This window comes from Lepidochelys olivacea (genome assembly GCF_965140295.1).
Source record: "Lepidochelys olivacea isolate rLepOli2 genome assembly, chromosome: 6".
NCBI classification, from domain to species: domain Eukaryota; kingdom Metazoa; phylum Chordata; order Testudines; family Cheloniidae; genus Lepidochelys; species Lepidochelys olivacea.
Window position 1 is genome coordinate 98,331,842 of NC_140416.1, and position 15,604 is coordinate 98,347,445.

The 15,604-nt window shown below is 43.4% G+C and overlaps 1 protein-coding gene across 2 annotated transcripts in view; it reads left to right on the top strand.

Annotated features, from left to right (window-relative positions):
• Positions 1 to 12,188, top strand: part of DGLUCY (D-glutamate cyclase) — a 104,343-nt gene extending 92,155 nt beyond the window's left edge. For both annotated transcript variants that reach the window (XM_084632777.1, XM_084632776.1), the window contains exon 13: positions 11,566 to 12,188. In XM_084632777.1, coding sequence (XP_084488903.1) covers positions 11,566 to 11,706 — 141 coding nt within the window. In that variant the 3' untranslated portion in view covers positions 11,707 to 12,188. The remainder of the gene's footprint in view (positions 1 to 11,565) is intronic.
• The last annotated feature ends 3,416 nt before the right edge of the window (positions 12,189 to 15,604 follow it).

Genomic DNA, 15,604 nt, shown 5'->3' on the forward strand with positions numbered 1-15,604 from the left:
TAGAATACAAATGTGATCCTAGGCTACATTACAGCAAATAAAGTAAACAATCGCTCTCCTGCTGGGTGATCCAGCAAGGCATACTGGTTGTGGGCAGATGAACCTTTCTCTCTATTCAGAGTCTGTCACCATGCCACCACAAAGAGAAGCTCTTAACACCCCGTATAGATTCTAAGTTACTCGTGTCTTGTGATGGTCACATGTCACATACATAGCATGTTCAGACATGCCGAACCATAGCTCCCCCAACTGCTAGAAAATGTGAAACAGGTGCTAAGAACATTAAAACAAGGGCAAAAGTGCCTCATCCCTGGGACACAGGAGCATGTAAAGGTGTATTTGGGGAGTGGATGGGTTCTCCCGTCTCCTAACAGGGTTTCATTGTTTTTTCAACTTACAGTACCACTACTCTCCATCTTGAAATATAACCTTTCTTCCCACCTTATTATGTTTATGTAGGTAGAAACTGATTTGATGCCTGACAGTAAGATTATAATTGGAAATCTATAAAGGTTTCCATTTGAGGGAGCCAACTATAAAAGAAAAGGAGTACTTGTGCACCTTAGAGACTAACCAATTTATTTGAACATGAGCTTTCGTGAGCTACAGCTCACTTCATCTGATGAAGTGAGCTGTAGCTCACGAAAGCTCATGCTCAAATAAATTGGTTAGTCTCTAAGGTGCCACAAGTACTCCTTTTCTTTTTGCGAATACAGACTAACACGGCTGTTACTCTGAAAACTGTAAAAGTGTTCTTAGCTGAAATTGATTGTCAGGTTGAAGCCCAGGAGTGAACTTTATTTACCAGATTTTATGTCTGCTGTTTCAGATATTTCTAAATTAAAGAAGGGACAGATAATTGAAGTTCTGAAGCTTCAAACATATATTTCACCAATACAACTCAGAACTAGGTGTAAATCTGTAATCCTGTGGAGGTTCTCAAAATGAGAATGAGTTAAAATGGCAGAGGAGAGTCATAATTATACTTTTTCTTTTATAATAAAAAGGAACATAATTAAGAGAGCAGGGTCTGGTATACTGTGTCAATAACACAACCAGTCTGGATTTCCTAAATGCTCATTGGCAGAATGACCAACATAATGGCTTGGAAAAAGTCAATACTGTCTGTGTGATCTGCAAGCAAAGTCCTAGGCAACTTCTGTTTATCCATCCATCCTGTATTCATCATAGTAGTATTTCTACTGAGATCATAATAGGTTCTACTTAAAATTCCATCAAAATATCTCTTATTAATCTCAGTGATGGGTTTGTTATTTAACACTGGAAAAACTAAATTAATATTCCAGGTTAGACAAATACAACAAAAACAGGATACTCAGGACTGTTTCTTCATATCATGTGCTTAAATCATCAGGTATTACAAGAAGTTTCTCAGAACAGTGCATGCTCTGTTCTGTTATTTTTTGATACCTGGTATAAGGGAAAGATAATTGAAACTGAAACCATATTTTTCTAGCTCATACTCTTATGGGGTTGTCCTGTGACCTAGCAAAACATCTCTCAATTGAAATGAGTTACTTTTCATTCTTTAATCATTTTTCACTTACATCACACCTCTAATTTCCCTTTAATTCTACATGACCTAAAATCAAGGGGAATTTAATCAAAATCCCCTAGTAATGAGGTATTGTAATTAAACACAGTATCTCACAGAGCAAATCCTGTCTTGCATTTGTATTACCAAGTTCTACAGCTAGCAGTCTTGATAACGATCTGATAATGGGAGGGACCCTTGAAGGTTCAATGCTAACATTCATTCAGATAAAACTAATGGAAACAGCTCTATAGGGAGAAAGAAAATCACATATTCTCTGTCAAGAGGCTATGATGGCTTTAACTGTAAACCTTGGAACAGTTAAACACTGCAGCAAATTTCTTGAGCTTCAACACCTTACTCCATTAGGGTAAAAAGATAAAAACGGAGCAAGAAATTGCAGACAGTTTGTGTTTTCTGCTGGCAGTTACCTCTCATATGCAATTGCTTTTAGTGCTCTGGCCAAGTGCCCAGGTAAGATAATAAAGCACCATCGACATCTATACGCTTGGGCACCCTGGTACCTGGTATTCGCTTCAGGACCAACATGGCCTTCGGCACAGGCATGTGCTCTCATCTGAGGCACCACTTCCTGCCTCATTCTGGGCAATGGATGAATCAGATCACCTACTCTCTTCCTCTGCTGTTGCTCTACCCCAGTCATCAAGATCCCAGGACTCTTCCGCATCCAAGTCGGGGTCATCTTCCTCCTACTCCACATCACTCAATGAGCACTGCGGGCCGCTAATGGACTGTTATGGCTCCCAGGATTGGCATGCACCCTGTGGTCAGGACAGAGGTCCCTGACCTGATGCCTACTGGCCAGCAATGTCCTACTCATATCAGTGGCCTCCTTGGACTCAGTGGGATGCCCCTTGCTTGCAGAGATCCCACTCCTCATTACACCAAAGATCATTCACCAAAACAATGGTGATGGTTGTAGATCAGCTGCAAGCCCAGGCATCAGCAGGCCTCCTCCCTGCAGAGCTCCGGAGTCCTCCCATCTGAGTAAGTCATCCCGGGAGCAAGATCCAGCTTTGGCTCAATCAAGAACATCATCCTCATCTCCAGATGATGCTGTTCTGTCTGATTCATCCTCCCCTTCCATACTGGAGGACTTTGAGGCATATCGAGACCTTTTACACAGTAGCAATGTCCCTTGACATTCAGGCAGAGTTCCTACATGAGAACACCCACAAATTGGTGGACATTCTGCAGCCATCTGACTCTGGGAGAGTTGCCCTCCCAATCAATGATGCATTCCTTGAACCAGCAAAAGCCCTCTGGAGCACACTGGCCTTGGTACTGCCACTGGCTAAGTGCATGGAGAAGTGCTATTTTGTTCCTGTGCAGGGATTTGAGGAGTTCTGTTCCCATTCGGCTCCGAATTCCCTGGTTGTAATGGTGATGAATGACATGGCTTGACATGGCAGAAAGTCCACCCCTAAGGACAGAGACTCCAAGCTGTTGGACCTTCTGGGCTGGAAAAACGACACATCCTTGTCCCTACAGATGTGGATCACCAATCAACAAGTCTTGCTGTCCAAATACAATTTCCTTAATTGGACAGCTGTGCACTAATTAGTGGGCCTGAGACCTTGTGTGAGGAGTTTTGGGTGTTTGTCATGGAAGGGTGCTTGGTGCCCAAGACGTCCCTGCAGTCTGCTCTTGATGTTGTGGACACTTTGGCCAGGGTGGTGGCTTCTGTAATCACTGTGAGGAGGGCTTATTGACTGCAAAACTCTGGAATTGCACATGATGTCCAGCAAGCCATCAATGACTTGCCTTTTGATGGATGGACCTTGTTCTCGGAAAAGATCAATGACACACTAGCGCTCCTTTAAGGACTCCAGAGCTATCTTGAGGTACACATTGTTGACACAGAGGCACCACTGTGGTGGTCAGCAGCAGTAGTACTGCCTGCAGCACTCCTTTGTGCATTTCTTCCCCCTGAAACAGCAGGACTACCTAAGAAAAAGGGATCGTTCCCACAAGAGGAATCAGTCGAGCTTGGGGTTTGGCCAGTCCATGTGTCTTCCCCCTGTACCTTCTATGTGCTCATTTTGACTCCTTGGTCCAATGAGTGTTCCAGTCATTGCTCCACCTTCTGCTTCCCCCTACTCCTTTGGGGACAGGCTGGACCGCTTTAACAATGTTTGGGGATCAATTACTTCTGACAACAGGGTCCTAGACACTGTCAGATCGGGTTATGCCATCCAGTTGCTCTCTACACCTCCTCTCCCCTCTCCAACCCTCTTCAGGGACCCCTCTCATGAGACACTGCTCATTGAGCAGGTCAGCTCTAGCTAGCGTTGGGAGAGGTGGAGGACATTCTGCCAGCATATCAGGCTTCTACTTCCAGTACTTCCTGATACCCAAAGCCAAGGGTGGAATAAGACCCAACCTCAATCTTTATGATATCAACAAGTTTATCAAATACATGAGGTTCCAAATGTTTACTCTATTGACTATCCTCCCCATGCTATCTCAGAACGACTGGTTTGCTGCTCTGGACCTACTTTCATGTGGCAATTCTACCAAGCCACAGAAAGTTTCTCCATTTCGTTGTAGAAGAACACCACTTTTAGTATATGGTTTTCCCATTTGGCCTCTCTTCTGTCCCCTGAGTTTTCACCAGGTGCATGGCCATGGTTATGCCATATCTCAGGAGGAAGGGAATCTACATCTTCCCATACCTTGATGACTGGCTACTAAGAAGCAGCTCCAGAGAGGAAGTTGTTGCCTACATCAACACCATGTTGTGTTTGCTCAACTGTCTGGGTCTCATTTTAAACACCATAAAGTCAACGTTGGCTCCCATCAAAAAATTGAGTTCATTGGGGCCCTGTTAGATTCCATAATATTAAGGGTGTTCCTGCTGACTGATCACGTCCATGCAATTCAACATCTCTGCTTTAGTCTACGTTCTCAGCCCTCCACAACAGTCCAGGTGTGTCTGAGCCTGTTGGCCACATATCCGCTTGTATACATGTAGTCGAATTTGCGAGGCTGTACTTTTACATGTGGTAGATGGTCTACCACCCTGCCCTGCATTCTCTGGACAGATTGGTTCACCTTCCCCGACTAGTTCTGCACTCCTTACAGTGGCAGACATGCCCACACAATGTATGGCAGGGCATCCCATTCGCTCGGCTCTCTCCAAATAAGTCAGTAGTTACGATGCTTCCCTTCAGGGTTGGGGAGCACATCTGAACTCACTGAGGGTACAGTGTCTGCGATTGGAACAGGAAGCCTCACTCAATAGCAGCGTGCTGGAGCTTTGGGCAATCCACAGTGCATGGTTCACATTCTCACCGACAATACCACCGCAATGTACTGTGTGAACAAACAAGGGGGAGCACAGTCCAGGTTACTGTGCCTAGATATGATCAACCTGGGCAATTCTGCATTTAAGAGGACATCACTCTGATAGCTGTCCACTTGCCTGGCATGCAGAATTTTCTCATAGACCATCTCAGTGGGGTTTTCTACCTGAGTCACAAGTGGTCCCTGAAGGCGAGGGTCCTCCCAGGTCGTCGTTGCAACCGGGGGCATTCCCATGGTTGACCTCTCTGCAATGAGCAAAAACAGGAAGTGTCACCTATTGTAGTCTTGGTGGGGGTGTCTCAACCTGAGCTCCCTCTCTGATGTCTTCCACTGTAGCTGGCAGTCGACTCTTCTGTATACTTTCTCCCCTATCCCGATCATTCCTCAGGTCATCCTCAAGCTCAAGGTGGATCAGGCCAAGCTCGCCCTCACTGCTCCAGCGCAGCTAAGGCAGTACTGGTTCTTGGACCTTATTGTAACGTTGGTTCAGCCTCCCATACCACTTCTTCCTCATCGCAACCTGCTCACTCAGAAACATGGCATCACTCTCCATCCTGCACTTACCTCCCTACACCTTACAGCAAGGCTGCTGCATGGTTTAATGAAGAGAAAGAGCAGTGCTCAGTGTCCAGCAAGTACTACTCATTAGAATCATAGAATCATAGAATATCAGGGTTGGAAGGGACCTCAGGAGGTCATCTAGTCCAACCCCCTGCTCAAAGCAGGACCAATCCCCAATTAAATCATCCCGGCCAGGGCTTTGTCAAGCCTGACCTTAAAAACTCCTAAGGAAGGAGACTCTACCACCTCCCTAGGTAACGCATTCCAGTGTTTCACCACCCTCCTAGTGAAAAAGTTTTTCCTAATATCCAACCTAAACCTCCCCCACTGCAACTTGAGACCATTACTCCATGTCTTGTCCTCTTCTATCACTGAGAATAGTCTAGAACCATCCTCTCTGGAACCACCTCTCAGGTAGTTGAAAGCAGCTATCAGATCCCCCCTCGTTCTTCTCTTCTGCAGACTAAACAATCCCAGTTCCCTCAGCCTCTCCTCATAAGTCATGTGTTCCAGACCCCTAATCATTTTTGTTGCCCTTCGCTGGACTCTCTCCAATTTATCCACGTCCTTCTTGTAGTGTGGGGCCCAAAACTGGACACAGTACTCCAGATGAGGCCTCACCAATGTCGAATAGAGGGGAACGATCACGTCCCTCGATCTTCTGGCTATGCCCCTACTTATACATCCCAAAATGCCATTGGCCTTCTTGGCAACAAGGGCACACTGTTGACTCATATCCAGCTTCTCATCCACTGTCACCCCTAGGTCCTTTTCCGCAGAACTGCTGCCTAGCCATTCAGTCCCTAGTCTGTAGCTGTGCACTGGGTTCTTCCGTCCTAAGTGCAGGACCCTGCACTTATCCTTATTGAACCTCATCAGATTTCTTTTGGCCCAATCCTCCAATTTGTCTAGGTCCCTCTGTATCCTATCCCTCCCCTCCAGCGTATCTACCACTCCTCCCAGTTTAGTATCATCCGCAAATTTGCTGAGTGCAATCCATACCATCCTCCCGATCATTTATGAAGATATTGAACAAAACCGGCCCCAGGACTGACCCCTGGGGCACTCCACTTGACACCAGCTGCCAACTAGACATGGAGCCATTGATCACTACCCGTTGAGCCCGACAATCTAACCATCTTTCTACCCACCTTATAGTGCATTCATCCAGCCCATACTTCTTTAACTTGCTGATAAGAATACTGTGGGAGACCGTGTCAAAAGCTTTGCTGAAGTCAAGAAACAATACATCCACTGTTTTCCCTTCATCCACAGAACCAGTAATCTCATCATAGAAGGCAATTAGATTAGTCAGGCATGACCTTCCCTTAGTGAATCCATGCTGACTGTTCCTGATCACTTTCCTCTCATGTAAGTGCTTCAGGATTGATTCCTTGAGGACCTGCTCCATGATTTTTCCAGGGACTGAGGTGAGGCTGACTGGCCTGTAGTTCCCAGGATCCTCCTTCTTCCCTTTTTTAAAGATTGGCACTACATTAGCCTTTTTCCAATCATCCGGGACTTCCCCCGATTACCATGAGTTTTCAAAGATAATGGCCAATGGCTCTGCAATCACAGCCGCCAATTCCTTTAGCACTCTCGGATGCAACTCGTCCGGCCCCATGGACTTGTGCACGTCCAGCTTTTCTAAATAGTCCCTAACCACCTCTTTCTCCACAGAGGGCTGGCCATCTACTCCCCATGTTGTGAAGGAAGTCCTCTACTAGGATGACCTACTTAACAAAGTGGAATCATAGAATCATAGAATATCAGGGTTGGAAGGGACCTCAGGAGGTCATCTAGTCCAACCCCCTGCTCAAAGCAGGACCAATCCCCAATTTTTGCCCCAGATCCCTAAATGGCCCCCTCAAGGATTGAACTCACAACCCTGGGTTTAGCAGGCCAAAGCTCAAACCACTGAACTATCCCTCCCCCCCGTATATAAGAGGTCTTCCATGTGGTCTCTGGCCTCCGGGATCCAACTGATGTAATCTTCTATCCAGGATACCTTGGAATACCTACTACATCTACAGAAATTGGGCCTCGCAGTCAGTTCACTGAGTGCATCTGGCAGCAATCTTTCATGTTCACAGAAACTCAATCTTTTCCAATGCCTTGATGACAAGATTTCTAAAAAGGACTTCTCCGTTTACATCCTCTCGTCCAAGAGCCAGTCCCCTTGTGGGACCTAAACACAGTTCTGGTGGCTCTAATGGACCCTCTATTCGAGCCCCTTGTTTCCTGTCTACTGCCCCTTTTGTCTCAGAAAACCACATTCCTCATAGCCATTACATCTACAAGGAGGGTGCATGAGTTGCAGGCCTTGATGGATGGGCCTCCTTACACACAGTTCTTCAAAGACAAGGTAACTTTACGACCACACCCAAAGTTTTTATCCAGAGTGGGGTCTCAGTTTCATTTGAACCAAGCGGTGCATTTACCTGTATTTTTTCCTAAGCTACATTCATCCCCAGAGGAATAGTACCTCCATACTTTGGATGTCAAACAGTGTCTAGCCTTTTATTTGGTTAGGACTGAAGTGTTTCATGCTTTGCCTCACCTGTTCATGTCATATGCAGACTGCGCAAAGGGGCAAGCAGTCTCTTCACAGACCATCTCCAGATGGATAGCATCCTGTATCAAGATTGTGCATTAGATAGCTTGAACTGCACCTCCTCAGCTGATATGGGCTCATTGGATGAGAGTGCAAGCAATGGTGATAGTGTTCCTCAGTGACTTTTCCATATTTGATATTTGCCACATGGTCATTCATACACATGTTTACAGACCATTATGCTGTTACCGCATCTTCCAAGGTGGATGCAAGCTTTAAGAAGAACAGTCCTGTGATCCCTCTTTCGATAGACTCTTAGCACGCCTCTCCTGGACGGGGTACTGCTTGTGAGTCACCTAAAGGGAATACACTTCTACATCTACTTGAAGAAGAAGAAACAGTTACTTACTGTAACTGTGGTTCTTCAAGATGGTATGCAGATGTGTATTCCACAGCCTACCCTCCATCTCCTTTGCATCGGAGTCTTCTCTCAGGGGCATTCAGAACAAAGGAACTCAGCAGGGTGGCGCTGTCTCATATAGCCAGGGGAGGGGCCACAGCCATGAGGTGCCACCCTTCTACAGGTATTGTCAGGCAAAATCTCCAGCTCTAACATGCCGTGTGCTCATGCATCTAAGTGGAATACGTGTCTGTATCACATCTTGAAGAACCACTGCTAGAGTAAGTTTCGTCTTCCAGTAGATCTGCATCTCAAAGAACCATTTCTTTTGGGAGTTGCGGTATTGCTAAAATTTCATTATTAGTATTACAAAATATATGACACATCATTCACTCATACATTATGTACTATCACAAATTCAAGCTGAACTATAGTTGTCTGCATAAATGAACAATATATAAAGATGTACTATCCTTGTTTTGCTATTATTTATTTGCTTGTTAATTCACAAATGGGTTTTCCCCATTACTAGTGCAAATTAGTGCATTTCTACTGTATGACTTGCTATTTCTTCTATTAAATTTGAATCTCTTGTTGCCCTAATTTTTGCGCTCAGTTTAAAGTACTTTTGTAAACATTGGTTTGAGAGTGAATTGCAAAGAACTCCACAGCTAAGGAAAGGTGTTACACATTGTGTTTGCCCATTACAAACACACACACTGTAACATGTCTGACAGTAGAATATAGTTTATCAAAGACAATCACATCATATTAAACAGGAGAAGTTTTTTCAGTGTAGTCAGGCCAGAGATCTTTAGCAAGTAAAATGTACTTGCTAAAGGTAAAAGAATTATAGCTACAAGATGAGAATAAATTCATCTAGTTTGTTTCTCCCTCATGAATCAAGAGGAGAAATTTAGTTTACATCGTTTTGTGTTCAGCAACACTTTTTGCATGGGGAAAGGGCTCATACTTAAATTTACAACCGGATTCTGCACTTGATATTGTGACAAAGTTCCTCCTCTGCCTTGGTGGGTCCTGCGCTCAGAGGTTCACGGCAGCCCTCAGTTTGGCCACTTTCGTGGCTCAAATCTGCCATTCATTCAGTTAGCCTCCTCACTGGCTAGCATGGGGAAAAGGAAGAAGAACAATCCCTGCAGTCTCTGCTGATCCACCTAGTGGATCAGGGAACAGGCCAGAGACCTTCCCCTCTGGTGGAACCCACAGTCCAGATCAACTCCTCTGGTATCAAGTAGGGAGTTGGGGGAATGGAGGGAACCCAGGCCCGCCCTCTACTCCGGTTCCAGCCCAGGGCCCTGTAGATTCCAGCTGTCTACAGTGGCTCCTGCAACAGCTGCGTGACAGCTACAACTCCCTGGACTACTTCCCCATGGTCTTCTCCCAACACCTTCTTTATTCTCACCAGAGGACCTTCCTCCCAATGTCTGATAATGCTTGTACTTCTCAGTCTTCCAGTAGTAAGCCTTCTCACTCTCAGCTTCTTGTGCCTCTTGCTCCCAGCTCCTCGCACGCACACCACAAACTGAAGTGAGCTTCTTTTTAAACCCAGGTGCCCTGATTAGCCTGCCTGTCTTAATTGATTCTGGCAGCTTCTTGATTGGCTGCAGGTGTTCTAATCAGCCTGTCTCCCTTAATTGTTTCCAGAAAGTTCCTGATTGTTCTGGAACCTTCCCTGTTGCCTTACTCAGGGAAAAGGGATCTACTTAACCTGGGGCTAATATATCTGCCTTCTATCACTCTCCTGTAGCCATCTGGCCTGACCCTGTCACAATATATTTAGATGTTAAAGTACAGTTATGATCAGAATCACGTCACTGTCTTATGAAAATCGGCACTTTTGCAAAAGATGAAGCCAGATGCTTTCTATAAGTTGATTGATTGATTGCTGTGTACAGTTTGACATAATGTAACTAGGCATTTTCTGGTTCTTTACTGTAAAAGCTGTGATTTATTTAAGACTGCTTTGGCTGTGAAGTATATCACATGGATCAGGAAATTTAAGAAAGATAGCAATCATTATGGGGTACAGTTAAAAAAAACGGTACCAGATAATGAATTTTTGATTGTTAATTGGCTTTGGGAGACTATTCCAATGCTTCCAGAAAAATTTCAGATGTAATCACACACAAAAGTACATTAAACATACATATAATAATGCTACAGTATACTTCATTTATATATCCAAACACTGTAGTAAAACTGTTGTAATCAGTAGGGTTTGAAACATTTCCATACAAATAGTGTACATTTTATGAAAGGGAATACTTGATATTTTTAGTTTATGAATTCTTGTATCAAGCAAACTACAATTACTGAAAATGTTTCTTTTCTTTCCTTCCTGTTTCTCCTCTCATTGCATTAGGATCCAATCAGGTGTGGTGCTAAGCACCCGCAATTCTCACTGAAATCAGTAGAAGCTGAGCGTGCTGATCATTGTGCAAAGTTGGATATAGGTTGCACAGATTATCCCAGTATTTTCTATTTCTCTTTCTCCCCATCTGTTCTCTTTTCCCCTGTTCCTTTTCTTTAAAGTCTGTCTGTTTCTGATGGTTGTATATATCAGGAAATAAGTTAGTTAGGGGTGAGAATCCCAAAGGGTAGCAGAAGCCCTTCCACAGGTGAATGTATGCTACTTATGGGGAGACCCCACACACACACAGAGCCAACCCTAGCCCTTAAAAGCAGTCAGTTAGGATTAGCCCTAAAAGGACAAGTCATGTCCAGGCTGCTTTAAGCCATTATTTTCTGGGGGAACCAGATAGTCTTTAAGATGCTTTGTGTGAATATATATTTGGTTCTACTTTGTGAAATTTACTAACATGAAGCTAGCGCCAGAATCTCAACACAGTGGATTGAAATTTCGGAATGGAAACTAATGTGCTTTTGGTTTGGTACCATTAACATTGCTCAGTAATTAAAGGGTATCTATGAATACTGGCTTTTGTTAATTCCTTAGCACTTGCATTTCCTGCTACCAAAGGTACCCTTTGGTCCCCTTAGAATGGGAATGTTTTTGATACTGCTAGCCAAAATAAATTCTTAGGAAGATATGGTCACAGTCTTCTAATGTTTAATTGAAAGATTTTGAGGAATATTTCTTTGCCTTATTAGGTACATTAATAATATATTAATTATACCTTTTTTTAGGAAGAAAAGTTGCTGAGAACACTTATACAGCATGGCGTCCGTAGTGGAGTAACTGCCAATCTCGAAATGGAAGTGGATGGACTGCCCTTCTACAACATACACTCACTTATGATTGAAAAACTGCTGGAGCAGATACTATAATGACTTTTCCTAACCATTTCTAAACTCTAAAGTTTCTATTAGCTTATCTCTCCACCCGCAATCTAACAACAAGGTATGGAAGACCAGAAAAGGCTTGTTCTATATATGTAGGTACTTATATGGCCTCCATCACTAGTATCTGAGCATCTTACAATCATTAATGATTATCCTTCTAACATTGCTGTGAAATAGGAAAGTTTCGTTAGCCCTGTTTGGCAGATGAAGACAGGAGAGAGGGAGAGATTAAATTATTTCATCAAGATCACACAAGAGGTCTGACACAGACCTGAATCCAGCTCTCAAGAGTCCCAGACTCGTGCCTTCACCACAAGCCCATCTTTCCTGTTTGATAAGTATAAAACTCTGAGTTATGACAACTCACTCATACAATCTATGGCCTTATATAGTAAAAGATGACTATGTTTCATGAAAAAAAATCAAAAGTCTGTTGCCATTAAATGCAGAAGTGTTATCACCCTTGCCTTTTCCTCTGTTACTAATTCACACAGCTGCAACAGGAAGTAGTGCTTGTAGCAACTTGGTTTTTAAAAGACAGTATGGAAAGCAGCTCCAATAAAGATGCAGGTTAAAAAAAAAGAGTCTTTATGGCAGTGAAAGTCCTAAATATATCATCTACACCAGAAGTTCTCAAACTGTGGTCCGCAGACCACCAGTGGTCCACAAGCTCCATTCAGGTAGTCTGCGGATAGTTCCCTCTAAGGTGCGTGCCTGGGTGGCTGCACACAAGAGAATGAAAGGCCACCCATCCAATTAGTGGAGCCGCGCAGGCAGGGCTCCACTAATTAGGTGCCTGGATCCTGGAGATGTGAGGTGAGGTGGTGGACTTGGGGGGAATATGGGGTAGGTGGGAGGGGGCATTGGGGTGAGAAGAAGGGGTGGGGTGAATTTGGGATGTGCAGGGCTGCAGCAGCCAGAGAAAGAGGTGACTTTCCCCAACTCCAGGGCTGCGGCTGGCAGGGAGAGATGGCCCTCCTTCCCAGCCTCAGCTCTGTGGCTGCTGTGGCGGGGCAGAGTCCCCCCTCCTTCCCAGCCCCAGCTCAGGGGCTGCCATGGCAGGGGAGAGAGGGCACATCCATCGCATTAGAAAGGTAAGACTACTGATATTAAAATATGAGTTGTGTGCCTCTATTTGTAGAACACAAAAACATTATTATTAAGGTTTTTTTAATATGTATAAAATGTTTTACAATAGTTAGCTAACGGTAAAAACAACATTTGGAAAGATCATTAACAACATTTGGAAAGTCGGCCGAGCCCCTCAGCAATTTTCAGGTAGTCCGTGGGAAAAAAAGTTTGAGACCGCTGATCTACAGTTCCTGCAACCCCTCTGACTGTGTATTCCTTTGATCGTGGATAAACAAGGGAAACTTTACCAGAACTAATGAAATAATAGTAGCATTGCATGACTCCTATGTAAAGCATGGGGAAATAATGAAACTGACATTGTGCAGAAATTTCCCTTTAGTAAGAGAGAGGCCTGGTTTGTGTGTGTGTGTCTCTCTCTCACACACACATCTGCACCCACACACAGTCCACTAATAGACTGCATTTACTTAACTCTATAACCACCAATTAGCAGCTGTAACAAATCTATTTTACAACATTAAATTTAGTCAAGAATGTTTGAATTAGTAGGTCTTTATCCCCTCGCATCTTCCGTCCAAATACAGGATATGTCAGATAGCTATTACTGGGAAATATTAAGTTTAACACTTTATTGTTTTTCTCTAAATAATAAAAATCCCAGTGCTTTTTCATTAACAAGACTTTAATCCAGAAGTGATGAATAGCATTTTCCTGACAACTGCAATGTGGCGTATGATGTTATATGCAGAGTAAAAGGCAGTCACAGTGACTATCTGTGATAATAAAACTCCTGGTATAGTCGTGGGATTAAAATTGCACCTGTCTGGCAAGATGAATTTCATTAAGCAACACTGAGTTCATGTTTAGAAAAAGAAAACCATCAACACCTCCCTTTCTGTAGGACAGATGAAATTTTAAAGTTCTAAGGGCCAAATTGTGACTCAGTTGCACAGGTTTCAATCTGCTTTTACACTGATAATAAAATTTGGCCCCACGCCTGTACCAACTCAGATTAGCCATATTCTGGTAGATGACAGTTGCATGTAAGATGCCATACTCTGCATTTCAGCTCCATATTTTAATTGACAAGGGAAACTATAAAGTAGCTAAACATAAACAAGGCAACAAATGCCTTCAATCGTCTTAATCCAAAACTGGTGTGTGCCTTACACCATCTTAGATCAGGGAGAATGAATAGTTAAAGATGTGGTTGTGCAGGCTGCATTCCCAACAACATTCTAGCTTTGCTTTAGTGCAATTTGGAACTGCTGCCATGTGACCTAGAGGGCACCAAAAGGGAAGAACGGACTGGGAAAGGTTTGGAAGGAAGTAACAACTGATCAAGAGAAGTACATGTATAAGGAAGTCAACCCAGCATCATGGGAGCTCTCAGCATAAAGAAATTTAAATGAACTAAACAATCTGAGTGTTAATGTAAACAGACCTAATCCTCTTTTGGGAGTGGGGATATGAGTTCTTTTGGCACAAGGAGGGAAGAGAGAATGCTCTGAAGTCTCACAAATGGACTCTTTGGGCCAAACCCAAAAGATAGACCAAATCAATATAGGAAGAAAATATAATCAATGCATTATTTATTAAATGCATTCCCTAATTATTTCTAGTGTATACCTTCACAGTGACTTTCAGTGCAGCATTCAGTATGTATTATTTGTTAAGCATACAGTCAACACAAGATGCAAAAGGTCTGCCTTTGAATGTCTTTTTAAATATATTGGGTATTTACATTGCTGTGCGTTGTCTGTGGGTTGCACAGAATTAGTGTGTTTTAAGGAGAGCTTTGAAAGCAGAAGGTGGATGCCAGGAGCAGCAGCAGTGCAGGGGGAATTTTAGGGTGTGAGGGGCAGAAGGCAAGAAGGCACAAAAATTAGACTTCAAAAAGGAGATGAAGTAAAGGTGAGGCAGTATTGACTAGCGAAGCAAGATGTATAAGAAACAAGATGTTGGCAGGAAGAGTTGTGGGAGCCTATACATATGCGACTCTCCATTCTTTTATTGCCAATACATTTCATTGTATAATAGTAACTCCCTATGTTTTTGCTGTTCCCTCTGTGTAAATCAAAGGCCATTATGGATCACTTTACATGCAGTGCATTTTGACACTGTATTCCAGGAAAAGTGGGTCCCTTTGTAACAAATCAAACCATAGAATTAAAAAAAAAATTGTTGGGGGACACAGAAGTTAAACTCATCCTGTTCAACACGCTGTCTGCTCTACAGTTTATTATAATTTAAGTGCCTTTATGCTCTGTGCTGCACAAAACACAGAAAGATGGAAAAACACGACAATCCAAATTTTAAACTGGTTAGCGGAGTATCGATTTAAATGAATGTGTATCATCAAATACTGTGAATCAGTGCACTGGCATGTGGTGTCAACTCTATCCATGACCCCAAACTAATGCTTCCTTTGAAGTCCATGGAATAAATTCATTGCCCACTAAGTTCCAGATTGAGTGTCCACTGAAGTCAGTGGCAATCATTGGCACTGGATCAAGCCCAAAGAGCAGTGGCTCAAGACCCAACAGACATTAACTATCAGTTATGGAAAAGTGCTTCATCGTGAATTCTCTTCTAATATATCCCTCATGATTTTGTTGGTTGGTTTCTTTGCTTTTTTAGTTTGGCTGTGTCTTTGCATTCCCTGCTCACTGGTTGTTGCATGGCTTCAGGATAACTGGGACAAAGTTACAGAAATCATACACATACACAAAATATTTTCTTTTGGGAAATGTTTATCACTTCATTTTACATAATTTGTTCCATCCTCCAC